We start from the raw sequence: 27,750 nt of genomic DNA on the forward strand, positions 1-27,750 counted from the left end.
ACAGGCAAATTATATACCACTAGATTCACTTTAAGCAGCATGACAGGAGTGTGGGTCTTCAGCAAGGACTTGAAAGTGAACAAGGTAAGGATGTCGCAGATGAACTCAAGCTCCAATAGCCAAGTGTGTGGAGGGGAGCGGGGACATGGCGGCAAATGTAAAAAATGGAGCATCTGCCTGCACTAAAATAAATATTGGACTGCATGCCTAAGCATTTATGTTATATTATTCTACTGGTCTACCACAAGCTGGACAGGAATACCTAGTTAACATGCCATCGCATTGCCTTTCTGCTTCACAGAAAATAGAAGCATAAGTGAATGGAAAACATCTGTACAATTGAAGAGCTAGCAGGATTATGACACAATAAGCACCTGTGAAATGAAACTTGTCCTGCGGTGAAGTTAGTTTTGTTCACTTGAAAAATCTGATACTACTGAAGACAGGATACTGAACTAAATAGATGCTGAGTGTGATGGAGTGTGGAAATTCCTGAGTGTTTTTAGAGGGCCTATCCTAGAATAAATGTATTAGTTCAATCATAATGCATGGGCCTCAAGGAAGGAATGGCTGGAGGAAATTATGGGGAGAGAAAAGCTCAACCTACAGTTTGTATTCCTGACATTGGGGCTATGTCTAGACTGTGGTTCCATTTCAGGATACAAACGTATTCCGAACCAGCAAATCCGCAGCTTTTTTCTGAGCTCAAAGTAGCATTATTTCAAGCATGGTAATCCAGTTCTGCTATCCCTTGTGAGAGAGGTAATGGAACCTTCAAAAATAGGTCCTTTTTTCGAACTTTGGTGCCTTCTGGATGGCACCAAGTTCAAAAAAAGCCATCTAGGTGTAGCCTGGAAGGAAAGGCCTGTTAGCCTGTAATTGTAAGGGCCATATTTATTCTGCCACAGCATAGCAGCTTAAGAGTAGCCATCATATGAGTCTGTTTCAGCAAAATAAACAAGAGTCCCGTGACATTTTAAAGACTAATAAATGTATTAGGATATAAGTTTTTATGAGCTACAACTCACTTTTTCAAATGCTGAAGAAAAACGGAAGGGATACATAGAAGGGAGTGTGACATCAGTTCTAGTTAAATCAGCGTGTCAGTGGGATAGCCACGTTAGTCTGTAACTGTAAAAATGAGAAGTCCTGCAGGACCTTAGAGACTGATGGATTTATTAGATCATTCGATCATTGCCTGTTCAGTTCACTCCCTCTGGGGCACCTGGCATTAGCCGCTATCGGCAGACAGGATACTGGGCTGGATGGACCTTTGGCCTGACCCAGTATGGCCATTCACATATTAGGGCATAAGCTTTCATGGATAAAGCCCATTTCATCAGATGAACTGGAGTGGAAATACAAAGGCAGGTATGTATGCAAGAAAATTATTGCCAAAGAAGTTACTATCCATTATAAATTAGGGTGGATCAGTCAGGGTGACTGTGTCCATTCAATGTAGCTGATGGGGAGATATGATAGTCCATGCAGGGAATTTGTAGAGCAGTGGTTCCCAACTTCTTCACTAGTGTGGACTCCCAGTCACTGTCCCCAAACCATTAGTGGACCCCCATCAAAGCCAGTTCTAGCCACTACGTACGCTTGATTAAATGCAAAAGGAAACCACAATGTAGATCTTTGTTCAGCAATTAATATTTAAAAAGAATTGTAACTTTTCAATTTAATTAAAACTGATGTTCCACAATCATTTTTATTTAGTTTTTCAGCCCTCCTACCCCCACAATAGCTGTGTTTGCAGACCCCAGACTGGGAACCACTGAGTGTGTTAACCAAGTTAGATCCTTACTGAGCCCTAATTGCATAGTTTTGAATTTCCAAATGAGCTCCAATTCAGCTGTTTCCCTTTGCAATCAAGTTTTGTTTTGTTTTTTGTTTTGTTTTGAGAAGGGCAGCTAAGCTTAAATCCTTTACTGAACAGCCAGGAATGGTAAGGGTTCCCCTACTGGTACATGTATGTTTCATTTCTTGATGTCTGATTTGTACCTGTTTATCCTTTGGTGCAGAGGCAGCTTGGTTTGTCTGATGCACATAGCAGAAGGGCCATTGCTGGCACATATCTGACTGAGACTTTCATGGTAGGTTGGATGTGGTAAGGACCTATGATGGTATAGCTAGGGTAGCTTAACTTTTGGCTTTTTTGTTTTTACCGGGAAATGGGTCCCTTTATGAAGAGGGCCAGAGTGGGTGGCGGAAGGGAAAACAGAGCCAGTGATCCAGTCCATGCTCCTTTTCTCTGGTGCCACAACTGGGGGTGGTTGTGCCTGTGCAGTTGTGATCTGGGCATGCCCAGGTCCTTGGGGCAACAGAGAAGACAATGCTCCATAGACAAGAGGGAAGGGAGCCCTCCAAGCAGGTCTTACCCACAAGCCCAGGGTTCCCTCTTCAGCAATCCACATCCCAAGAGACCTCGTCGGTCCAGCCCCATCAGCAGAAGTCAGACATGTGCCTGTGGCCCTGGTGGTGGCATCAGTGAAAGCGTCCCCATGGCCGAACAGTTTGTCCACGAAAGGGAGGTGCATCCGCATTAGGGTTACCATATGAAAAAGAGGACACCTCTGAAAGGAAGTGTATCTGTATCTACCAACTCACATGGTATGAATTTATATCTAATACATTAATACAACATGAGTGTGGTAGATACTGATACACACTCTCTCAGAGGTGTTCTCTTTTTTGGCCTTGGTGGAGTCAGGTGGGGGAGCCATACTTTCATTAGCTAAACATCCCCATATAGAGCTGTAACAGAGAGATAGCTGTGCCAGTCTATATACTATCAAAGCAAAAAAGCAGTCCAGTAGCACTTTAAAGACTAACAAAATAATAAGGCACAGTTTTCTGTGCCTTAAATATTGAGTCTCTTCCACTATGGCTATGATCTGAAGAAGTGGGTCTGTCCCACGAAAGCTCATCACCTAATAAATTATTTTGTTACTCTTTAAAGTGCTGCTGGACTGCTTTTTTGTTTTCATATAGAGCTGCTTCTCCTTCTGATGATAAATGCTGAGCTGGGATTCTGTCTGCTGCAGATACCACTTGACACTGGCATCTCATGGCTGGCTGTGGCTGCTGTGAGATCACGTTGGGTCTGGTCATAATCCTGCAGGTGGTGGGCAGCCACGCCAGCATGGTACAAGGCCTCTGGGTTCTCAGGCTCTCTCTTCAGTACCTTGAGGCTGTACCCCTTCAGCAGCTCATAGTTCAGTGGCTCCACAGGGATCTAGCTGGCAGCCAGGTTGGTGTAGGAGTGGGTGTGGGTGCTGTGCAGTGCCTTCTGCTTAGGCCTTGCTGGTGCTGCTCACAGGGAGGACCACAGCTGCAGCCTGACTCTCCCACCAGGTGCTGTTCTGGGTCGGTGCCCTCTTCTCCCCCCACAAAATAACATGTCACATGGGAGTTTGATAGTACCAACCCCAACCTGCAGGAGTCACCACACACACAAACATTGTCACACACATCGCCCTGCCACACCAACATACACAGATGACCTATCCCCAAACCACCCCTCCAACACTACCACACACACTGACTGCCCCAGCCACAGCACCACACACACACACACCAACTGCCCCCTCACACCGACCACCCCCCCACACCACCATACACACTGACTGACCCCCCACTGCCCCAGCCACAGCACCACACACACACCAACTTCCCCCTCACACCACCACACACACACTGACAACCCCCCCACACCACCATACACACTGACCGACCCCTGCACATCCCCCTACACACTGACCACCACACACACCCTACTGCCTCAGCCACAGCACCACACACACACCAACTGCCCCCTCAAACCGACCACCCCCCACACCACCATACACACTGACCGACCCCCTCGATATCCCCCTACACACTGACCACCACAAACATACACCCCACTGCCCCAGCCACAGCACCACACACACACCAACCTCCCCCTCACACCACCACACACGCACTGACCACCACACACCGACCACCCCCACACCACCATACACACTGACCACCACACACACACCCCACTGCCCCCAGCCACAGCACCACACAAACCGACTCCCCCCCCAAACCACCACACACACACTGACCACCACATATTCACTGCCCCGCCCCCCCAGACCCCCCCCCCACACCGCTCCCCCACATCCCCACGCACACTGAGCACCACACATGCTCACCGCCTCCCCGCACCCAACCCCCGCACCGACCCCGCCCACACCCACACACCGACCGTCCCCGCACCCTCACCCCGCGCTGCAGGGAGCCGCGGCCGCCGCGTGAGCGCGGCATGGCGGGGCCTGGAGCCGCAGCTCCGCACCTGCTGAGCGCGGCGGCGGCGGGCTCGTTGGCGGTGTGCGCGGCGCTGCTGGGCCTGGCTTGGGCGCTGGGCCGGAGGCTGGGCCGCGGCTGCTCCGCGCCGGACGGCTGGGTGCTGGGCTGGCTCTGCTACGACCTGCTGGTGCATTGCACGCTGGTGAGTGCCGAGAGGGGGAAGGGCGGGCCGGGGGGGTTGCTAAGAAAAGGGGGCGCTGGGGGGGGCACGGCCCACGGCTTCGCTACCTCAGCTCAACACAGGCAGGGATGAACCAGCCCCAGCCTGAGGCATTTTGACAGGAAAACGCCCCCCCCCCAAAAAAAACCCCAAACACGCTCCTCTGCCCTCCCTATTAAATGCACCCCCATTTCTCTGCTCCCCTCTCAAGCCTCGTGGCTGGCTGCTACCCAGTGCAGCCCCAGACACAGTAACTCCCTTTGTCAGAGTGCCCAGTCCACGTTTATTAATTACCGTAGGCCTATAAATCTGACTACCCTGTGCAGGAATTTGGCAACATCATGGTTTGCCACTGGTCTTACAGATTATCAGTCTCTTGCCGCAGGGAGGCTTCAGCTAGGACTGGATTCCTTTTGATCACTTTCCCACTTCAGTGCTTCATGCTGCAGAAGCCACAGCAATGTGCCTATTCAACAAGGTGCTTCAGAACAGACCATATAGGTGTGTTTGGGAAGACCTGGCAAGATCTTCCTTCAAAAGAAAGTTAAGACAACCAGGAACCCATAGACTGTATCATCTTTTCAGGGCTTTGTAGCTGCTCTGTCAGTTTCCAGTGAAAGTCAGAATGATTTGTTTAATTGATTAGAATAACTTATTGAACGCTCTGTTTTTTGCCCAGTTCATCCACAGAAAGATTCCTGTTTCACTGGATGTTACAGAAAAATTCTAACTTTTGTTGAAATTTACAGGGCAGCTGGAAAGACTGAAGTAAGGTTAGTTCTTTGGTCCTCCAAGCACTGAAAAAATTACTGTCTTTGAAATTTGGACTACATATATCCTTCATAATCAAACTGCCTTTCACTTTTCAGGTGTCTTAGGAAATCAAAATATTATATTCAGCTCTTTTATCATGCCTGTGACATACACCAAAACATACACAATCCATTTTTCTGTGTGTCTGTAATGCATCATGTTTTGCACCACTAAGTTCCAAGACAGACCCAGAAATCCAGGCACCACACAGTATCTTACCATGATGGGTCATTTCACAAATGCATCTTGCCAGTAGCACATAAAGAGCTCCTGATTTTCAAAAGTCTCACTGGTAGCTGGAGTCGCTCATCTCCTTTAAAAATCAGGTGAATGTGCAGGGTAACGCTCCATTTAGTAATGTGGACAAAGTTTATACAGCTTCTAGATTTGGCTGATATCAATGTTTAACACATCTGTAATAAAGCATCCTGAAAATTTTGCAGCTGATAGTTGCTTTCACAGAACTTCACCTGCCATAAAATTAGGCACTGTTCTGCCATTCTCTTTTCTCCCCCGAAGCATGATTATGTTGGCTCCAGGCTGAACTACTGTGTGGAAGAGGTAGTAAGTGGAAGCCTGCAGTCTTCTCTGGAGAGTTCCAGCTATAGCGTAAACCTTGAGTTACAGGGGTTGCGTTCCTTCAATGCCCACATAACTCAAACTTTCGTGCAAGTCGGCAGGGAGACAGGAACCAGGCTGCAGTCTGGTTCCTGGCTCCCCTGCGCTTGTAGGAGCAGGGAAACTGACCAGCCCCCCAGGGCTGACCAGTTTCCTGGCTCCCAGAGTGGTGGGGAGCCGAGAACCAGGGGGCAGCCAGGTTCCCATCTCCCTGCCACTTGTGGGACATGGGAAACTGACCAGCCATGTGCTAGTCAGTTTCCCAGGTTCCACAAGCCTCTGGGAGGTGGGAACCAGGCAGCAGCTGGGCTCCTGGCTCCCCTCCCCTTGCAGAGCTGGGAAACTGACCCAGGAAGCAGCTTTAGTCATTTTCCTGGCTCCAGCCAGCGAAGGGGAGCAGGGAGCCAAGGGTAACCTGGCTCCCAGCTCCGCTCCCCTCCTTGGAGCCAGGAAACTGATCAGGGCTGCTGCTCTGGTCAGTTTCCAGGGTCTGCAAGCAGAAGGGAGCTAGAAGCCAGGCTGTCAGGGACAGCAGTCACATTAGTCTGAATGTGTCTGTTTTAAACTTCCAGCTATTGGATCATGATTGTTAGGATTGATCCTGCTTTAGGCAGGGGTCTGGGCTCGATGACCTCCCGAGGTCCCTTCCAAACTTAGGATTCTATGATTCTATCATATCTTTCCCTGATAGACTGGGGAGCCTATTATCATATATTTATTCCCCATGAGGATACAGACTGTAATCAAGTCACCCCTTAACCATCTTTCTGTTAATCTAAATACATTGCGTTCTTTGAGTCTATCACAATGCACGTCTTCTAATCTTCCTTTTCACTCTTCTCTGAACCCTCTCCAATTTATCAGCATCGTTCTTGAATTGTGGGCAGCAGAACTGGACATATTTTCTGAGCAGCAAGTGCATCATTACTAAATACAGCGGTAAAATAACCTCTCTACTCCTACTTGAGATTTCCCTGTTTATACTTCCTATGGTTGCCTATAGAAGCTCTTTTCTGTCTGTTCATTGTCTGGGAAGCATGTCTTCAGCCCTCTCAAAAACAGATGTCGAAGAAGTCATCAAATTTGGGGTTGTCTGGAGCAAGTTCCAGAGTCCTGGAATCCTCATGGACAATGTCATGCCAGGCCCCTGCAACTGCCAGCACCACCACCACCACTTGTGTAACAAAGCAGATCTCAGCTTGAGCGCTCTTCTGAGAGCAGCTGTGATGGCGTGGCAAAAGGAGACAGGCAATCCCTTAGATAGGTCAGTCCCAGCACTTGGAGCTTTATGGGTCATGACTCGCAACCAACATCTTAAACTTTATTGAGCTCTGGGTGAGCAGCTAACACAGTCCTGGACCACTTGTGTCATGCTCCTAGTGTGATATCTCATTCAATAAGTGAGCTGCTGTATTTTGAACCTGTTTCAGTCTCCAAATGGTTTTCAGGTGTAGTCCCACATAGAACACAGTGCAACAGTCCAATCTTGAGGTAACAAAAGTCTGGATAACACTTTCAAAGTCTGCATCCAAAAGGACAGGTCAGAATCTCCTTAGCAAGACACAGAGCAAAAATCTGACTGGGTTCCTGCTGTAATGCTGTTGATGTGCAACAGTTTACGGTATGTCTAAAATAGGGTGGGCAATAATTTTTAATGGGGAGCCACCCTAAGAATTTGGGAAGGGATCAAGGGCCACACTTTTCCATGACAGTAATGGAGGTTGTGCAGGGTTTGGGCTAGATGTTAGGTGCAGAAGAGAGCTCAGGTAGGAGACTGGAATGCAGGAGGTCATGTTGAGTCTGAGAGAGAGTGAGTTTGGGTGAAGGGGATTGTGATCTGGGGCAGGGAATTGGGGTGTGGGAGCAGGTGCAGGGACCAGGAGGTGGTAAGGGTGCAGAAGGGGATTCTGACTTGGAGGAGGGGGTGCAAGGTCTGTGACAGGATGTGATCTGAGGCAGGGATGCAGGAGGGGTTTGGGCTGTGACCTAGGGCAGGAGATGTTTGTGACCTGGGAAGGGTCTGGGAGAGGATATGGGTGCAGGAGGAGGGACAGAGGATTAGGGTTATGTGGGGGAGAGGTCAGGAGAGCGAGGGGGCAGAGGATTGGCAGGAGGGAGGCTATAGAGTACCAGAGGCAGTCTCGGGCCAGGAGATTTACCCAGGCAGATCCTGGCGAGCCACGCTGCAGGACCTTGAGGCAGGCTGTCTGCCTGTTGCTGTCCCAGATAGCTGAAAACTGCTGCCTGCTCCATGTAGCTCTCTGCTCTGGTTGCCACCGGGAAGTGTTAGCCTTTGTGTGCTGCTCCCGTTTCGTTGCAAAATCTCTCAGCTCCCATTGGCTGTTTTCCCCATTTTGTGTGAATAGAGATGGTACTGTGTGAGATACGTTGGCAGGAATGGTAAGTAACTATTTGATTTATATGGCCTAGATCCTTGCTGGTCTGATACTAAAGCACGCTGCTCCTAAGAGAGGCCTTCTGTCTTCTCATATGGCCTGTCTCTGTGTCACAGCCACTAATGTCATGATGGCAGTTTGTGTCTTCTTGTGGGGTAGAGCAGGCCCTGAATTCTTTCCCCCGTCTCTCCCAAGAAAAAACTGATCTGTTCAGTTAGGGTCATACATTTAAAATGCAGGTAATCTCTCATTGTTACTTCAAGTTGACATTGGGTCTGGTGTTTCTCATGAATTTTTGTTTCACAAAGGGTGCCAGTGGCAGCATAAAAATAAAACACACCGCATGTGAAATGGCTACGTCTGTTTTAATGAGGATTGTTGACAAAGTGGACAATGGGTTGACATTGTGTTGGGGTATACACACCATCTTGCCTCTGAAGGGATTAATGTGGGCCAAGTAAAGCAGCTTGTTTGTTAAAGCCAGTGAGGAAGGACTTGGGTAATAGCTAGAAAGAAAGCGAGTCTGGAGCAGAATGGGTCTGTAAGTAGAAACTCTGATCACTCTCTGAAATTAGAGTGGAGAGGTTAGGAAGGTAAAGGATGGAGCCCAGAGAGAAAGTTGGCTCTGGGATTGTTTTCTGAGTAGAGCATTCTGTCAGGACAAGAGACACAGAGCAATGGGGGTGAACAGAGCAGGTTGCAGTAAAGCGCAGCCGTGATAAAAGGGCAAGGTGCGGCAGGGAGAGAAACTTGGTGGGTGTTTGGTGGAGGAACAGAGCAAGGGGAATCTGTGATACAAAGGCTCAGCCCAAGGAGGACAGAAGTTGGCTAAGTTTGTGCTTTCAGACTGGGATCTACTGGGGGATTCCAGGGGAGAGCCTTGCCAGCCCTGGCTCTGAATAAACGGTGAACTTAGAGAAGCTTTGGGAGAGATCTGCTGGTAGGAAGAAGTTTAAGGAGGCAGGAAAAGAGAGTCAGACAAAGCAGACTTTGGCTTGAAGCCACTGTAGTGGGAGGGGCAGGGTTCCACTACCCGCTACTGGTGAGGTTACAGGAAATCCCAGAGATGGGGATAAGCTCAACTAAGAACCCTGGGAGGAGGGTGTGGGGACCCTGGGGCTGAAGACCTTTTGAGGGATTATTGTTGGGTTCTTTATAACCTCAGAAGGATTAGAACTCAAAAACTGCAAGAAGAGGCAGATTCCCATCAGCAGGACATCCTAGTGGTGAAAGACCAGCTGTGCTGTACCCAGCCACAAGGGGACACACCACCAGTGAGCCAACCACATCCTTTCCAGTTCTGACCATTTTATTATTGCTTGAGCTTTGGAATGTGACTTAGCAATGCTAAAATGTCATTGACATATCAGTAGAAAAATATTTAGCCATTTAGATTTTAAAAATATTAGGAAGGCAGAGATGTCGAGTACTAATAGAAGCACTAGGGACTAATCATGCTTCATTTTAAGTAGACCAGCTTGCTTGATTAGTTTTCCCAAGTGGTCCAGTAGCTGCTTTAAAATATTTGCAACCCTAACCCTCTGTTTTCCTGGAATCCTTTTTTAAAATACTGATTATTCTGTGTTCTTGTTCTGTTTTGCTCATGAAGGTGCGGCTGCTGCACAGAATTATATTTAAAGAACAGGGAGAAGTGAAGGGGAGGGGGCAGTGGTTTACCATCTTCATCAGAAATTACAGACCAGGTCTGTGAACTTTCATGACAACATTTCTTGTCATAAAGACTAAACTAAACAATCTAATCTAGGAGTTTATGTGGTCTTCATCACTGTAGCACCTGAGCCCCTCATCTGAGAGTCAGGCAAAAATGTGCTTAAGAGATTTGAAATACAGTGAAATTATGCAAAACACCCTCTTGTGTTAAAAGAGCAGAGCAATGATAAGAGGTTCTCTTACAGCAATAATAATTCTTAGTGTGATTGATTGCTCATGTCCATTCCATTTAGGTGTGTATGTGCCAAGTGCACCATTGTGGGAAGATTTTTCCCTCAGCAGTACCCTTCAGGTCAGTAGGGAGGTCCCCTGGAGTGGCACCTCCATGGAGACACATATATACCTCTGCTGGGCCTCTGCCCCCTCAGTGCCTTCTTCCTACCTGTGACATTTGTTGGAGTCCTTGATCGTTGCATCTTCCTGCAAATGCCTTCCTTGCTGTTAGCGTGTATATAGTTTTTATCTGGTTAATGGTTAATAGTTTTAGTGATTTAGTTAGCAAGGGATGATGCAGCCTTTGGGAGAGCTGTGTTGGAGTCTATTGCCTCGTAGTCTCCAACCCCACCATTGTCCATTCGCTTGGCTTAGGATCCATCTAAATGGGATGGACATAAGCAACCACTTGGGCTACGTCTACACGTGCATGCTACATCGAAATAGGCTATTTCGAGGAATAACGTCTACACGTCCTCCAGGGCTGGCAACGTCGACGTTCAACTTCGACGTTGGGCAGCACCACATCAAAATAGGCGCTGCGAGGGAACGTCTACACGCCAAAGTAGCACACATCAAAATAAGGGTGCCAGGAACAGCTGCAGACAGGGTCACAGGCGGACTCAACAGCAAGCCGCTCCCTTAAAGGGCCCCTCCCAGACACAGTTGCACTAAACAACACAAGATCCACAGAGCTGACAACTGGTTGCAGACCCTGTGCATGCAGCATGGATCCCCAGCTGCAGCAGCAGCAGCCAGAAGCCCTGGGCTAAGGGCTGCTGCACACGGTGACCACAGAGCCCCGCAGGGGCTGGAGAGAGAGCGTCTCTCATCCCCTCAGCTGATGGCCGCCATGGCGGACCCCGCTATTTCGATGTTGCAGGACGCGGATCGGCTACACGTGCCCTACTTCGACGTTCAACTTCGAAGTAGGGCACTATTCCCATCCCCTCATGGGGTTAGCGACTTCGACGTCTCGCCGCCTAACGTCGATTTCAACTTCGAAATAGCGCCCAACACGTGTAGCCGTGACGGGCGCTATTTCGAAGTTGGCTCCTCTACTTCGAAGTAGTGTGCATGTGTAGACGCGGCCTTGAAGAAGAAAAACGGTTACCTACCTTTAGTACCCTGTTGTTGTTCGAGGTGGGTTGCTCATGTCTATTCCATATCCTGCTCACCTCCATTTTGTCTGAGCGTTCCAGTAAGGGGTAACTATGCACTGCCGCAGAGGGACCACTCCAGGGGGCTCCTCTGATGTCCCAACGGGTACCTCTGAGGGAAAAAATCTTCTGCGAGTCCTGCACGTAGCATACACACACCTAACTGAGCAACACATTTCCAAGAACAGCACTCATGAAAGATGGGTGACCATTTTTCAGCCATATTGTTACGTGTGTTTGTTAAGGGTGCTTTTGTTTTGTTTTGTTTTGTTTTTTCTTTGCTGTTGGGTACGCGGTTTTCCCTTTGCTGCTTTCCAACTTGTTACATTCGTTACGACTGGACAGAACGCTGGCCAGGGAGAGTCAGGGAGTGCTGCTTTGCCTTAGATTTGGTGACTTTCTGTTCCCGCCTGACCCTCTCTGCAGCAGCCGTATGAAGAGCTGTTGCCGATGCAGTTGTGCTTCTCCCTACGCGCTGTCATTTGCTCCGCATTCCTTGCGAGAATAATACTGTGCAAATAGGTTCGGAGGTCGGTGGGGTCAAGGCCTAGAATGGAAAATTGTGCATCTTTGTATGATTGAGTTACAAATCCAGTACATCTTTCCAAATCTGCCAGGATGCAGCTACATGTGTTGGGAGGAGGGAGTTTGTTTTAACTGGTCCTAATGAAGGAATCGTTCACGTCTAGAAAACCTTTAATCCAGCCCAGGTTTGTGATCTGTTCTCTCACAAGAGTTGTCCAGCGCCTTCTGACTGTGCCATGAAGTGGTAGTCTCATAGCAGTTCCTAGTGGACAGATATCACAAAATTAGAGTGACCGTCTGTCCCATTTTCAGCGGGAGGATCCCGTATTTGGTGCACCAAAAAGGCATCCCCCAACTTATTTTATAAAAGGGACTAATTGTCCCGTATTGGTGGCGCAGATGCAGCTGCCTGCCAGAGAGCACGTCCTGTACGTCGGTATCTGCTCTCCGCAGCAGAGGGAGCCAGCCAGTTAGCTACTTTCCCTTTCCCCAAGGCTCGGGGGAGGGGGAGTGCTCTGGCTGCTCTGTCCCTGCTGCTCCCTCGAGGCTCGGGAAAGGTGGTGGTTGGGGGGGTTGAGCGCTGCGGCTGCTCCCTCTCTGCTGCTTCCCTGAGGCTCGGGGGAGGAGGAGCGCCCCCCCGTCCCCCTTCCCGTATGTGGCCATGGGGGGTCTGGTCACCCTACATAAAACTGGACACCTCATCAGAGAATAGAAGACCAGTGAACTATCCTATCTTAGCTCAAGGGATCCCTCCAGAACAGGGCTGTAGCATGCTGGTGCAGCTGGAGCAGCTCTGCAAAGTTCTGGTGCCTGGACTGGAGCACTCTGAGCAGGCGTAGACACCTTCATCCTGCAGGACTGCCCACCTGGAACTGTGCCCGATGCTACATGTGACAGAAGAGTCCCTCTTCTGTCTTTTTTGTGCCCTCTCTGGAGGTGGTGGCACGGAATTCCTTGATCTTGTTGTCATCGGTAGGATCCCGCACCACTGCAGAGCTTTTTGTATAAATACATTGGCGCTAGGCCTCACCGTTGGACTTAGCCCTCAACAGAATTGATTACTCTTACAATTTACTCAGGGGCGTCTTTTTTTAAATCTTAACTAGAATGCGGTGAAGGAGTAGCTCATTCTGTTAATGCAAGGACAGACTTGAGAACGACTTTATAGTTTCAGGGAGATTTCTCAGAGTGCTTGTCTGTCTTTGCTTTCATGGTCTTAGATTCTCTTATGCTCTTTAACATTCCTTTCTCTAGCTCCTTTTTGCTTCCCTGTCACTGGTCTCTCAAGCTTTTCCTGACTTATTACGGAACATTCATGGCTAACAATTAACCACCTCATCTCCTGTTAGTTCCACTGCACTCCTGCGACAGCTCTCTTCCTTCCCTTGCTAAATGAAAACGTATGGGAATACTTTAATGCCTTCAGATTGATGGTGTGATATATTCTAGTGAATGCTGGCTCTTGGGGAAGTGGGGTTTGTAGCCTATTCAAATTTGAAATCTTAAATGTGTGGGTTCTGATGTTTGATTTATTGCATATGCACAATATAGTTGCATGGGGAGCTTATGCAGAGTGAGAGAAAAGGAAAAGTGTGGTGAGGAGATGTAAAATAAGGCAATTTACACTTTACAACTCAAAATGGTCATTTAAAAAAACCAGAGGTGTCTCAGGCACTGCAGGATTACTTAAAGGCAGGCTGGTTATTTGTGGTATAAAATGCTTTGAAAGGCACGTCCAGTATGTGGCACTGCTGAGGTGCTTGCAAACAGGATTTCTCTATTTATGAATCATTTCCTTATCTAATTTGTGACATTCCTAGACTATCCTCCATCACATTCTGAGTGCTAATATGGATGTGGGCATACCTCAGTGAAATTAGAACACATTTCTGTCTTGTTTTCCCCCTCAGGAGGGCCCCTTTGTGTATCTGTCCTTAGTGGGAACGGTGGCAGAGTCAGACAACGTATTTGCCTCTTTGTGTAAGTATAGCTTGTCTTTTATGGCTGCAGAACTAGGGGCATTGGTGTGGTGGCACAAAGAACTATAAGGTGAACCTGTGGCCTCAACAGACACTGGTGACCAAAGAATCCAATATCATTTACATGGGGTGTTGATACACCAAGAGTAGAATTCACATGGGCAGTCACTTGAAGAGCAATTGTTCATTTTAATGGGTAGGAAAAATTTTGGGAAACCAGAGGCTCCCGCTAGTTTATCTCCACCATTTGATTTAATTGATGCATCAACATCAGTCTGGGGGGGAATGTCCCCTTTAGTCCGCATCTTCTGTTCCCAAAACCAAAACTCAGCAACCATTCTCTGCCTTTGTGACGGTAAGGAGGAAAAACCAGCATTACTGCGGTTTAATGCTGTTATACCATAGCCTGTGAGTTTCCCCTACAGTAAATATGTGCTGCTTGTGATAACATGTGAGAGGCTAAAAAGGCACTGCTGGAGCAACATCTCTTAAGAGATTAACTTGTTTAGGCTGGTATGCATTTGCTCACTAATTTAATGAAGAGAGTGACATAATTGTGGTTTCACATTCTCTCCCACTATGATGAAGTCTAAAGCTGACATTTTGGAAACTTAATGCATCAAAGTTTCTTGATATTCGTTCTTACTGTAAAGAAGTCTTTTTGGTTAAAATGTAGCTTCTGTGACCTTTATGACAATGGGCTACAAAACAAAATGACAGCTTCAGTTTTTAATCCTTTGGTTTTTTAATAAAAGGTGTGATCCTGTCACCTTTGTGCACCCAAAATGCGTAGTGTAGAATGGGAGTCCTGGGAGCACAGAGAATGTAGGACTGGGTATTAAATGCAAGGTGAGGGTGACAGGGCTATGACAATTCTCTTTTCAAAGCCCTTTACACTTGAGGTATCCGTACTACAAAACAATCCCAGACCTGGTTGTCTTTGCAATGGTATTTTTGCAGACACCAATCCATAGAGTTAACAAATACACAACAATATGAACTGGTAAAGCTGAATAATGATCTTTGTGCTTCAGAAATGAACACAAACCTCTACATCAAACAGCATTAGTGAACTTTTCTCTCATTCTAACTCAATACGCACCATCATTTAAAGATAGCGGGAGTACTTGACTTTTGTTTCTATAAAGATTATTCTCTTCCCTCCATGATACCTTAGTGTGTTAATAAATATTGAATCCTATTGAATACCTTTTCCATTAGGATAGTTTTTTTTTTTAATTAGACGCATCTGCATTTATCCACTGAGGTACTTCTGTTGCTTTCATCACCCTAATGCCTGAGAATCTACCTTTTAAACTCTATGGGAAATTGCTTCTATGTCAATTATGGTAACTGAATATGGCTGTATAGACACACGTGCAGTCCATTTGCAGTTACTACTGCCTTATTTGAATGTTGATTCCTGATGGAATTAACTAGAAAAAAAGACTCCAGTTTTTCTCTCATTTGGTATAGCTAGTAAAGCTGTGCGGGCGTAACTGAGATCAGTCTTTGGCTCTCCTTAGCCAGGAGCACTATAAATACAAGACTAATTTTAAGATGGTGGGAAAAAATAGCTGAGTTCTCTAAGATTTGTCTAACCACTATTATCCCCTTTGGTTAGCAACAATATTCCCTCTAACATTTTCCATACATGCACAGAATAAATTTTTCTGTGCCCCCAGGCATGTGCAAATGTTCACCACCAGTAGAAACAAACCTAGTTGTGGGTGCTCTGCTAATTAGTGACATTTGAATTTCTCCCGAGCAGCCCCACAAGTGCGCAGTTTACAGGGAGCACTCATTAACAAGCTTTGTCGTTTTCCTCTGGTGCATTTTACCTGTGTTGTCTTTATTCCTAAAAATCTTTTTCTAGATTGTGGGGGGGGCAAGTTCTATGTAGAAGTTACTTGATGACTATGGGCACCTGTATTAAGGGAACAATTTCCTGTAAAAGAAATAGGAAAGATAGATGTTCAGTCACTTTAGCAACTAAACAATGATAATCTTATTTCTAAAGCACGCATATGCTCATCTCAGGCATCCGTTCATAAAGGTAAAATTTTCAGTCAACTAAATCCCATTGGGTATTTAAGTGCTTTTGAAAATGTTATGCATATTCTTCCATCAAGGCAGGGGAGCAACCCACCCACCGAGTTATCTTTTTCAAATTGATTTTACCAGTTGTGGAATTAACTGTTCTGTTTCATTGTTTAGGGAAAGAATATGGAAGAGCAGATGCAAGGTGGCTTTATGCTGATCCAACCATTGTGTCTCTGGAAATACTAACTGTTGTTTTGGATAGCCTTCTAGCACTGTTACTCATTTATGCTATTATCAAAGAGAAATACTACAGGTAAGTTCTGGTAGACATCAGACAATTACTTGGTGCAAAGTAGATAAAAAAGAGGTTTTTGGGCTAGGGAAAATGGTCTATTGCAGAAAACTAGGATCTGAAGTCACAGGCTATTGGTCTGTCCCCAAACTGCAGAAGTCAGGAACCCAGGAGAATATTATGAGAGATGACATTTGACTGTGCAGCTTTGTGTGCTGTGCAAAAAGTTGCTTAATCTCTTTCCAGTGAGTATTTCAAGGACAATTTTAACAATGGACAACCTCAGTATAGCATCATTTAAGCATTGTACTGTCTTTAAAAAGAAGGCATTAATTTTGAGCCCTGTGTGGACACCATAGAGGAAGGTCCCAAAACTTAAGTTATAATGAGGAAAGAGGGCTAGTTCTCTTCTGACCTACTAATATCAGTGTCTCAGTTCTCAAGTTCTCTGAGTTAGCTGCTAATAGTAGCCTGAAAATCAGTGGTCCCCATCTGCTTTTTGAAGGGAAACCCAGGCCGTTTTTCATGCCAAATACTGTCCCCTCCTGTGTGGAAATATGAATCTGTTAGTTCCATTATACTTTGGTTTGCGGTGTAGGCAGTCTCATTTTTCTTAGTTTTCCTTGACGGAGGTCTTGAAGCACAGAAGCTGGTTGTTCTTTGAGTGGTCCTTCTCCCTGTGTGTGCCACGCATGGGTACACATGTACTCCATGCTTCTGAGACCAGAGAATCAGCAAGTGGTGTCCATTGGTCCATGCGTTTGCCCAGGCATTCCTGCTGCTCAGTGCCAAGGGTACAAGGGGAGGAAGTGACTCTCAGCCTCTCCAGTTCCTTCTAACCACCATGTGGCCTGAGTTGGAATTCTCTGTGTCCTGAAGCAGCTTTGTCGTCTTCTTACCTGCAATCATATTGTAAATAATTGTTAGAATGTTACTGTTTTTAGCACTGTTCCAGTAGTTTTTTAGCTAGTATAGTGTAGTTTTTACCCACCTCAGTGGACCTTTCCTGCTCACCACCCTGCCCTGCCCCAGGAGGACTGTGCCCAGAGTTCTGGAGTGTCTCTAGCCTGTGCTACTCCTCTGCCAGGAACAATGATCAACGCTGCCTTTACTGCTTGGGGAGAGCCACATGTCTTCAAAGTTCAGCTTCTGCTGCTCTTTCCCTAGCCAAACCCAGGAGAGGAGAGCTTCAACAGAGGATGCACCTCATGGAAAAATCAGGAGGCTCCAGTGGGATCCAGAATGGGAGGACATTTCTGCACATCAGCCTCAATCTGGGAGCAGCATCCCTCTGAACGTGATCTCTAGAACAGAGACTGAGTTAGTAAAGCCTAAAGACTTATTGTCTCAGGCCTTTCATTAGACGAAGGGGCACTCTTACGGACAATGGAAAAACAAAAACAAATCCACTTCCAAATCTGCTCGCAAATGAAGGGATCCCTCCTTGACTCCTTCCAAATGGGGTGTGTTCTCAGGTTCAGGTCCTAAAGACTCAGGCCAGCTTTAACCTCCTACTATGATAATAAGGTGTGCAGGAGCAGCGATCTGTTAGTACTAACTCTGTTGCCAACCAGCAAGCTTCAGATTCACATCGTGCTCTCAGTGATGTACTCCTTCAGGGCACAAAACTCTCAGGCAGACAATCTCAGCAGACACTTCTGCACAGACCACAAGTGAGAGATTCTCAATAAAGTGCTAAACAAAACCTTCACTCAGTGACAATCTCCATCAGCATTCAATCCTTCCCACTTCTGCTAACTCAGGAAAACAGTGGGATCAGATGCCTCAGTCCAGACTCTCTGCACATCAGAGCTTGATATTTGGATGGATGTTAAATCTAGCAACAGAACCAGTTATTTCCAGACACAGGAGGTGCCCCTGCTATTCCACACGGCCTTCTCATTCCCAAGATGGTGGGCTTTTCTATTAGCTTGCTAGCTATCAGCAGCAGTGAGTGCCTCCCACCCTCTGGTGAAAAGCTATTCTAGTGTTACTCATCTTATAAGAACCAGATTCCTGAAGGGTCTTACTAAGATCTTCCCACCAAAAGGGAATCACAGTGGGACCTCAATCTCATGCTCTTACTGATTATCAGAACACCTTTTGAAACACTGGCAATGTGTTTGATGTCCCATCTGTCTTTGAAGGTTGCCTTCCCTGTCGCTATCACAGCAGCCAGGAGAGTGAGTGAAGTGGCATCACTCATGGCCAACCCACTATGCAGCATGTTCCATAAGGAAATGTTTTCCTTATAGAGTTGCCCAAAATACACTCCTAAAGGTAATCTCCAAGTTTCACACCAGTTATTCAGTTCTCTTGCCAGTATTCTTTACAAAACCCTCTGCTTCCAAAGAGTAAAGGAGGCTCTTTTCTCGCTCCGTGTCAGACAAGCTTTAAGTGTTACCTGCAAAGAACCAAACCAATTAGAAGAACACCTGGACGATTAATCCCTGTAGCAGAGTGATGATGAGTTCAAATGTTATCCACTCAAAATCTAAGTGGATCTCTGGCTGCATCATTGTCACTATCTGGGACGAGGACCCATTTCACTAGACCACAGTCAACCTCAGTGGCAGCTCAGTAAGAAGTTAATTGTACCGAACATATATAGGGTGGCCACCAGGTGTTCCATCCCCATCTTCACGAGGGATTAAACTTTAGCTCAAGACATGTCCACAGAAGCAGCCATTGGGACAATCATATTACAGACTTCTGTGCTGCATGCATTCCTGCATCTCCCAACTGTTTGAATACTGATTACCATAGTCACCCACACATACAATATGCAGGGGGACCAGCTCTCAAAGAATAAATGGAGGTTTACTTATATCTAACCTCCAGTTACTGGTGTTTGCTTCCTATCTGTTTATATTCCACTACCCACCTTCTGTCCCATCTGCTTCACATCACACATGGGTTTATGGTAGAGAAGGAACTAGAGAAATGCTTAGTCTGCATTTCCCCTGGTACTTTTGGTACTGAACACAAGGAACACCAGGGTGCAGGCATGGACCAATGAACACTACTTGCCAATTTTCTGGTCTCAGGCAGATGGAGCACAAGAATACCCACATGTGGAATACAGATAAAGATCATACATCTTTGAAGAGTCCCTCGGTATAGGTGGGTAAACTCCATTTTCTTTTTTAAAGTCTTGTCATATTTGAAAGGTATTTGGATAAGAAAATAAATAATAGGTTTGGGTATTTACATACACACCAGCACCTTGAATGAAATACAGCACTATTGCAAAACTTCTGTTTACCAGACAATCAGTCCTGTTTACATGACAAAGTCAACAGTGTTGAGAAACCTGGTTACCACCTGGCTATATTCTGGCATGTTAAGAACAGTTTATTTTGTACATAATATAAATGTGGTTCTTTAATATAGAAGAAAGCTGGGGACTAAGTGAAGGCCCCTTAGTAAACCCTGCTAGTTTAATGTAAATGTTCCTTTAATGATTAGTAGACCGAAAAAAACCAAGCTGGTTAAGTTTTACAGGTTGAACTTCTCTCATCTGGCACACTCTCGTCCAGCAACATCCATAATCCGGCATGATTGTAGTTAGCCGAACAACAACTTACCATGGGTGTGGTCAAGTTTCCTGTGGTCCCATAAAGCTTGTTTACAGCCATAGGTCCTGATTATCAATGTTCTGTGCTGTTATTTAGCTGTAATTTACCCCTAAGTATCTTGTAAGAGCCCAGTAAGCAGTGGAGGTGTTGGTAATGTGCTAGATAATATTGATTTCCCGTGGTTTGACAAATTCTCTTGTTCAGCACCAGTCAGGTCGTGAGGGTGCCAGGACTAGAGAGGTTTAACCTGTGCAGGTTAAAATGTTTATCATTGCTTTGACTGACTCCGTCTTGCAAACAGAAGGATTGCAATAATCATCCACACATGGAATGTCCATAGGTACGAGCCCTAAAAGGAGAAATGGAGGTTAGTTACCTATAACTATAATGGAGGTTCTTCAAGACGTTTGGTCTTTGTCTCTATAATGTGAAGCATTATGTAAGTGCTAGAATAGTGTGTCCAAAAGTTTGTAGACAATTTCTTTTCTATTTGAAAATCTTTTCAAAAATTTTGAAAATACCAAAATATTTCATGGAAGAATATAGGATTTGACAAAAATTTCATAAAGAAGGATTTTCAGATCTAGGGTGAAATTTTTGGTCAAAATCAGAGAGACACCCCAGAAAAAATCATATTCACCTCAGATGAGAGTCAGGTTCAACTGCCTCCTCTACATTTTTTCAGAGCAGAGACTTGAATTTGTGTCTGTCATGTTCCTAAATCACTAATCTGGGGTGGATTTTATGATTGCTTTTGGGGAAAATATTTCAAAGTTTTCATTTTGTATTCTGCCTCAGAACTAAAATAAATTACAAAACTTTGAAAATAAAGTGGGGAACAGAATGGTTTTCTGGATAGCACTAATTTTTATTGCAATTGACTGACTTTTTTTTTTTCGTATTCCTCTTTACAGGCATTTCATACAGATTACATTGTGTGTTTGTGAATTATATGGTGGATGGATGACATTCTGCCCAGACTGGCTCACTGGAAGTCCTAACTTAAACACCAATAACTGGCTTTATCTCTGGGTCTACCTGGTAATTTTTAATGGCATATGGGTAGTGATACCTGCACTTTTATTGTGGCAGTCCTGGTTAGGACTTAAGCAAATGCATCATGAAAAATCAAATACTAGAAAGAAGACTAAGTGAAGAAAAGCCCACTTCATTAATCTGATTGAGAGATTTTAAATTAAGAGTGCAAACAGCATTGTTGTTTTTGCAGAGATGCAATCAACTGATGATCTTTGTTCACCTTTGTAGGTCACACATTATAAATTTTAAGAACATAACATAAGAACATAAGAATGGCCATACTGGGTCAGACCAAAGGTCCATCCTGTCCAGTATCCCGTCTGCCGACAGTGGCCAATGCCAGGTGCCCCAGAGAAGGAGAAAAGAAGACAATGATCAAGTGATTTATCTCCTGCCATCCATCTCCTGCTCCTGTACTGAAGGCTAGGGCACTATACTTTACCCCTGGCTAATAGCCATTTATGGACGTAACCTGCAAAAATTTATCAAGCTCTTTTTTAAACCCTAATAGAGTCCTGGCCTTCACAGCCTCCTCCAGCAAGGAGTTCCACAGGTTGACTGTGCGCTGTGTGAAGAAAAATTTCCTTTTATTAGTTTTGAACCTACTACCCATCAATTTCATTTGGTGTCCCCTAGTTCTTGTATTATGGGAAAAGGTAAATAATTTTTCTATATTCACTTTCTCCACACCATTCATGATTTTATATACCTCTATCATATCGCCCCTCAATCACCTCTTTTCCAGACTGAAAAGTCCCAGTCTCTCTAGCCTCTCCCCATATGGGACCCGTTCCAAACCCCTAATCATCTTAGTCGTCCTTTTCTGAACCTTTTCTAATGCCAATATATCTTTTTTGAGGTGAGGAGACCACCTCTGCATGCAGTACTCAAGATGTGGGCGTACCATAGTTTTATATAGGGGAAGTATGATATCTTTTGTCTTATTATCTATCCCTTTTTTAATAATTCCTAACATCCTATTTGCTTTACTAACTGCTGCTGCACACTGCGCAGATCTCTTCAGAGAACTATCCACCATAACTCCAAGATCCCTTTCCTGATCTGTCGTAGCTAAATTTGACCCCATCATGTTGTACATGTAATTTGGGTTATTTTTTCCAATGTGCATTACCTTACACTTACCCATATTAAGTGTAATTTTGTTGTAGGGCCTTGTATTTCAGGCTGATCTTACAAGGAGAAAAATAATTTACATCATCAGTGCAGTATATATAGTATTTAAAGCAATTGCCAAATTATCACACTGCTTACAAAAATAAACAATACATTTTATCACAAAGTGGCATACAGATCTTTTTCTTTTATTCCCTCCTCAAAAGAAAAATGTTCTTATCCCACTGGAATTCTTTAGCCAAGTGAAGCAAACAAGCAATGAAATAATTAAGTTGGCTCTAAATCCTGGTTCCGCAGCCTTGTTCACCCTTCCATCCCAAGTTTCATCAAAGTTCAGTGTTTCATTTATAACTGAAGCAGATTGTTTCTCAAATGTCAAGACTCTTAGGAACATGTTTTTACTTATATGGAGAAGTATTCGTAATGCAGTTTGTCTGCTTAAGGTATTAAATCTGTGCCTCCAGAGAGGGTTATGATAAATGTCCTCTGCCTTTCCTTCCCTCCTCCCACCACAGCTCAGAAAATGTCCATTTCACAATTTAAACAGACCTGACTAGCTCCAGGATTAGCTTCTGAGTGTTGCAGCTGCATATATGACTTTACGTTGGATTAAACATTTCAGGTGCCGGTGACATTTTAGCTACACTCTTTTCCTAAAATCTTTTCTCACTTTGATTTTGTCAGTTTCATGTTCACAGATCAATTAACAAACTGTGCAGAAAAGGTAAGCAGCATATTTTTTATGCAACTTGTGATGTAATACTCCATATGCTTTATGAGCATATGCCTATGGTATGAATGTCATAACAGATATGCATTATGCAAGATGGCTCATATAACACATCATTAGAAAGATTATGAGTTAATGAATACGAGTATTCTATTTGTAGGCAAGTATCATTTTTGTAGAGGGAGTTAAGACTATTAAATTGTGGATCTGTGTTCGGTACTTGCTGCTTTGGGTCCTGATCCCTGCTTACAATTCAGGGATTACAGTGGAAAAGTCAGTGGTGATGGTCTATTAGCAAGAGACAACGGACTGTAAAAGAATTTAGTCTTCCTGGGAGTGTGTGGGTCAGCCTGTGAAATATGGTTAGAAGTGGCCCTCCAGAAACGTGACTACATCACCTGATCCTGGAAGCCATCTTGAATTCTGTACTTTTCCACCACGGAGTAGAGGGAATCAACAAAGTTTTTCCCCCTTATGAAAACTCTGTAAAAGGCAGGGGAAGAAAACAGTTGTTATTCAGCTGGTTTTACCCCTACCCCCTCCATAAGGATACCTGAAAACCCCTGAGAATAAAAGACTGGACTGAGAGAGAGAGCAGCTTCACCATGGTTCACGGTGGCAGGAAGTAGGGTGGCCTAGCCCCAGCTCATGGGGAGCAGAGTGGAATGGGCTGGGGCCGGGGCACTCCACTTCTCATGGCTGTGGTGAGTTGATGTGACCCAGCTAGGAGGTAGCAGCAAAGTGGAGCAGGCTGCGGAGTCGCTCTGCTTCCTGTGGCTCCTCCCACTGTGGTGAGTGACTGCTGCTGGTCCTGCCCTGCGCAGAGCCCACTGGTAATTTCTCAGCTTGTGTCCCTCAGGGCAGGGGGCTTCAGGGAAGGGACACAATAGGGGCAGAGCAGGGACGGGAAAGGGAAGGGGCAAGGCCTGGGGTGCGGGAGGCTGCCCTGTGCCCCACATCTCTCTAGGGATGGCCCAGGGACCACTTCTGTGTAGTGCCTGCAGCTCTGCTCCTCAGGTGCTATCTGCCAAGTAATACTCTATGGCCAATCAGCCTCCTCAAAGTACTGTTTATTTAGAGTGAAAGCATGTCAGAGGAAAACATCTGGAACTGATAGGCAGCCTGTAGGCACTGATAGGCAGCCTGTAGGCACGCCTGCCTTTCCCTAAGGCTGCCTGCCACCTCCTGGAAGCTGCAGAAGGGCCCATCCCCTTCCCATACTGCCACAGGGCCTGTCTCTGTGTCCATGCCAGTCTGTTCCCCACACAAACAGCTCCCTGACAACTCTCCATCCCTCTCTCAAGAGAGTCTTTGTAACCGTTCAGTGGTCTTTTGATTTCTCAGTTCCCAGTCTTGGCAAAAAGACTGGGAGTGGCATCTTCCCGGCTACTAGCTTGATCATTGCCCTGTAATTGCACCCTAAATGTGCGTTTGGGAGGCTACCTAATTTAGGTCCATTTTGTGGGTTTTTTCACTGGGGGGGGGGCTGGGGTATTTTTAATAGCCCTCTTGTAAAATAGATTGAAACATTGATATGGGAAAGGCCTGTAACCCAGTATAGCTATACAGGGACCATCTCACTGACCACATACCTACAGTATTAATAAAATTATTACACAGTAATATTCCTAAACTACATCCAGCATTGCCACACTTAAGATGAGAGTAAAAATGCTATGCTGCTATACTAGGAATAATTCTTTACAGTAGAAATTCATGAATTAACTGACACGAAGTATAGATGTCATTGAGTAATGAAGTGAAAGATTAGTTTAGTTGTTTTAATTGTGTTTTGTTTTAACTTACTGTAGTCTCTGGTAGGTGGTGGGAAATGACTTGTTTAAAAAAATCTGATCTTTGCTGCATTCAACAAAATAGTTAATTAAAGTTTTGCCATTTTTAAAAAAAGCAACTAAAATACTCAAACTATTGCCAAGAGGCTGGAAAAATAACTATCAAATCCATGTACGTGCTGGAAGATTTACACAGTGTCCCTTATAAAGAGCTCTACAGAATCCTTTCTGGTGTAGGAGACTCTTGGGAGGGGGGTAAGGATTTTTAAAGTGAGAGGTGGTAGAAGTGACTCAGTGTTTCCAAAGGAGGAAGGGTTCCAAACAGATGGTGCTACATGTGTGAAAGAGCAGCTCAACACACAGCAATATCATGGGGAGCTGAGACGAGAAGGAAATCCAGAGGCCAGAACTGGAGGAGCAGAGAGGATGAGTAAGAAGCAGGTAGAGATGATCAGAGAGGCAGGATGGAGAGCGTTCATTGGAGAGTCAGAACTGGGAAGTGAGAATAAACTGATGTGGTCCTTCCAAAACACTGTATAGCTGATGCTTCAGCTCTCTGTGCATTGTGCATTTGGCTTAACGTTCAGACACCCTGGTCACAAGTAGAGCTTGGTGGGTGAGCTTCATGAAGGCCACACAGCACCTCTTAAAGATAATTGTTTGGACTCCCCAAAGCCTCTGGTGTAAACAAAGGTAGTAACACGCCTTGCCTTTTTATGGCCAAGGAGGTCCATCAATTAGAGCTGCACTATGGAAGGTACTTAAAGTGCACACAATGATTTACTGGCCCTACAAACTCAGAAACTCTGCTCATATTCTGGAGCAGTAGCTACTGATGCCTTACATAGTAACTATCATATTGTTTACAAGCATCTCTTGAATTTCTTTAATTGTGGATATAGCAACCAACCCAGGCCCCTGCCCTGACTCCTGTAGCCTGATTGGATGGCGTGGTGGGGACAGCCCTTGCCCAGATGCCTGATCCCAGGAGTTGGCTGGAGGGAGGGGGCAGGAGCTGCCCTCCCCAACTACCAGAGCTGGCACCTGGGTGCACCATGGCCATACAGCCCAAAGTGCCAGCAGCATCCCAAGTGGCTTACTGAACCACCACACCAGGACACTTCCACTTTGGCTGGACACCAAGTAAATGGATTGACCGGAGTTCCCCAGGGATCTTCATATTGACTTTTTATAAGACATTAATGGCAGCAATCAAGAATTTCTGTCATCTTTTCTCAAACATCAGTTCATTTTAATTTTGACTAAAATCCATTTGGAGGCAGCTGGTGTACTGACCACAAAGCTCACATGTCCTGCAACTATTTTAATATAACTCTTAAACACTGAGTATATTAATTCCGTGGGAAAGAGAAAGGTAAATATTTTCAGCATATTTAATGGAATTAAAAGCACTTCCAGATAACGGTTTGTGTCATAAAATGGTGACTTTTATTTAGCAAACTGAAGCTTGAGAACTATAAGTAATAAGAACTCTTCATGGTAATAAATACTGTAGATGGTCATATTTCTGGCACAGGAAAAAAATCTTTTTTCCTAAACTAAAAAATTGCTCATAGCTCCTGTGAATGGTTTGAGTCTAAAATGAGCCATTTTTGTTTGTTTTTAATCTAACAAGAAGAAAATCAATAGTTCAGAATAAAAGTTTGGGTTGAGGGTGACAAAATAACTTAGTCAAGTGGCAAGTTACATATCAATTCCACAAGTCTTATGGTAATGCTATTTTAATAACTTTGGTAAAACAGATAACTCTCCAATAAAATTGCCTAGCATGGCTGTTCCCCACTCTCGCAGAAGGTGGGACCTCAAAAACTTTTAAGTACCCTGCCACTAAAGGTTTCTACTTTCAAAAAAAAAAAAAATCCCTCCCCAAGGTCACGGATTTCCTGACCTTGGAGATACGCTGCCACCACCCAAGTGCAAAAACCCCCTTGGAGAACCCAGGAAGCCACACTTGGGATGTCTCCCTGTGGGGCAACCTCAAGGTCTCAACCCTTCCTTGGGAGAGATCCTGAAAACAAACAGCAATTTCTTAATAGCTGACCTTTAATTTTCCAGCACATGTACACAGAACACCCTGCCTTCTAGGATATGGGAATCAGATCATAGTCTTAAAAATGTGACTTTATTGGCGAAACAAAGAAGACATACTAGGTAAGTATACTTGGTTGCTAGGTAGTAACAGAGAGAGAGCCATGCTAGTCTATATACTATCAAAACAAAACAGCAGTCCAGTACCACTTTAAAGACTAACAAAATAATTTATTTGGTGATGAGCTTTCGTGGGACAAACCTGAAGAAGTGGGTCTGTCCCACGAAAGCTCATCACCTACTAAATTATTTTGTTAGTCTTTAAAGTGCTACTGGACTGCTGTTTTGTTTTGGTTGCTAGGTGTTAAAGAGCAACTGAAAAAAGAGTAAATTAAAGAGAGAGAATTCCTTCCCTGGGGGTCAGTTTAGACGTTACAGTGTACAGGAGGGTACGTAAATCAGCACAGGTAAGTCGCACAAACCCAAAATAAAAAAATAACCTGACTGCATCTGCCTAAATGTTCCCTGTTCCACTTACATAATCTGTACTTTCCAGATATAGCCCTTCCCTAGGCATGGCTGTCACTGAATAGTCCATACCTGTTTTCGTGGCTTAACTCATGTCTTCCGCTGTCTCTGGTCACGCAAAAGACAGCAGCAGGCAGATCACTGCTTCAGTTCAAATCTCCACTCCCTGCCCATTGACTTCCCTAGCTTCCTGCCAACACTTCCTGCTCCCTAGTGTTCCTGGAGATTGCCTAGGACTGCACTGTCTGCGGTTTTAACCCTAACAGGCAGTTTAGTTAACTGAATGGCTGTGGTGTCCAGGAAAAGGTCATAACCCTCCCCTGCATGGCACCACCATGGATGATAATCACACCGTTGTTTAGGTAAAGGATCGATCCTGCTCCATTTGAAGTCAGTGGATGTTTTTATAATGAGGCCAGAATGCCATTGGGCTGGGCATGCTAAAACAGTCAGCAGAAGCGGGATCTGGTATTTAATACACTTTTCCATTTCAAGGGAAAATGCATGTTATGAAGCAACACAGTGCTGATAAAGTCAAGCAGTGATGTAAATCAGCCCAGCAATAGGAATGAGCAGCTCTGCCCCCAGAAAATGAGGCTGCTAAGTCCCATGACAACCTCCAAGATAGGAGA

At 45.2% G+C, this 27,750-nt stretch overlaps 1 protein-coding gene, 1 long non-coding RNA gene and 1 pseudogene across 2 annotated transcripts; 1 reads left to right on the top strand and 2 right to left on the bottom strand.

The window, feature by feature from the left end:
* Positions 1 to 598: 598 nt before the first annotated feature.
* On the bottom strand, positions 599 to 4,296 carry LOC142007460 (tetratricopeptide repeat protein 9C pseudogene; annotated as a pseudogene).
* Positions 4,149 to 22,178, top strand: EBPL (EBP like). The gene is made up of 4 exons (XM_074987640.1): positions 4,149 to 4,480; positions 13,865 to 13,934; positions 16,151 to 16,289; positions 20,761 to 22,178. Exons 1-4 carry the CDS (start codon positions 4,295 to 4,297, stop codon positions 20,999 to 21,001), a joined length of 636 nt encoding a protein of 211 aa, XP_074843741.1. The 5' UTR covers positions 4,149 to 4,294; the 3' UTR covers positions 21,002 to 22,178.
* Positions 19,881 to 27,217, bottom strand: LOC142009492 (uncharacterized). Its single transcript, XR_012644487.1, has 3 exons — positions 27,191 to 27,217; positions 23,147 to 23,231; positions 19,881 to 20,195 (listed from the first exon to the last, which is right to left on the bottom strand). It is a non-coding gene; the product is annotated as an uncharacterized LOC142009492 (long non-coding RNA).
* Positions 27,218 to 27,750: the final 533 nt, after the last annotated feature.

This window comes from Carettochelys insculpta, chromosome 1, assembly GCF_033958435.1.
Source record: "Carettochelys insculpta isolate YL-2023 chromosome 1, ASM3395843v1, whole genome shotgun sequence".
Taxonomy (NCBI): domain Eukaryota; kingdom Metazoa; phylum Chordata; order Testudines; family Carettochelyidae; genus Carettochelys; species Carettochelys insculpta.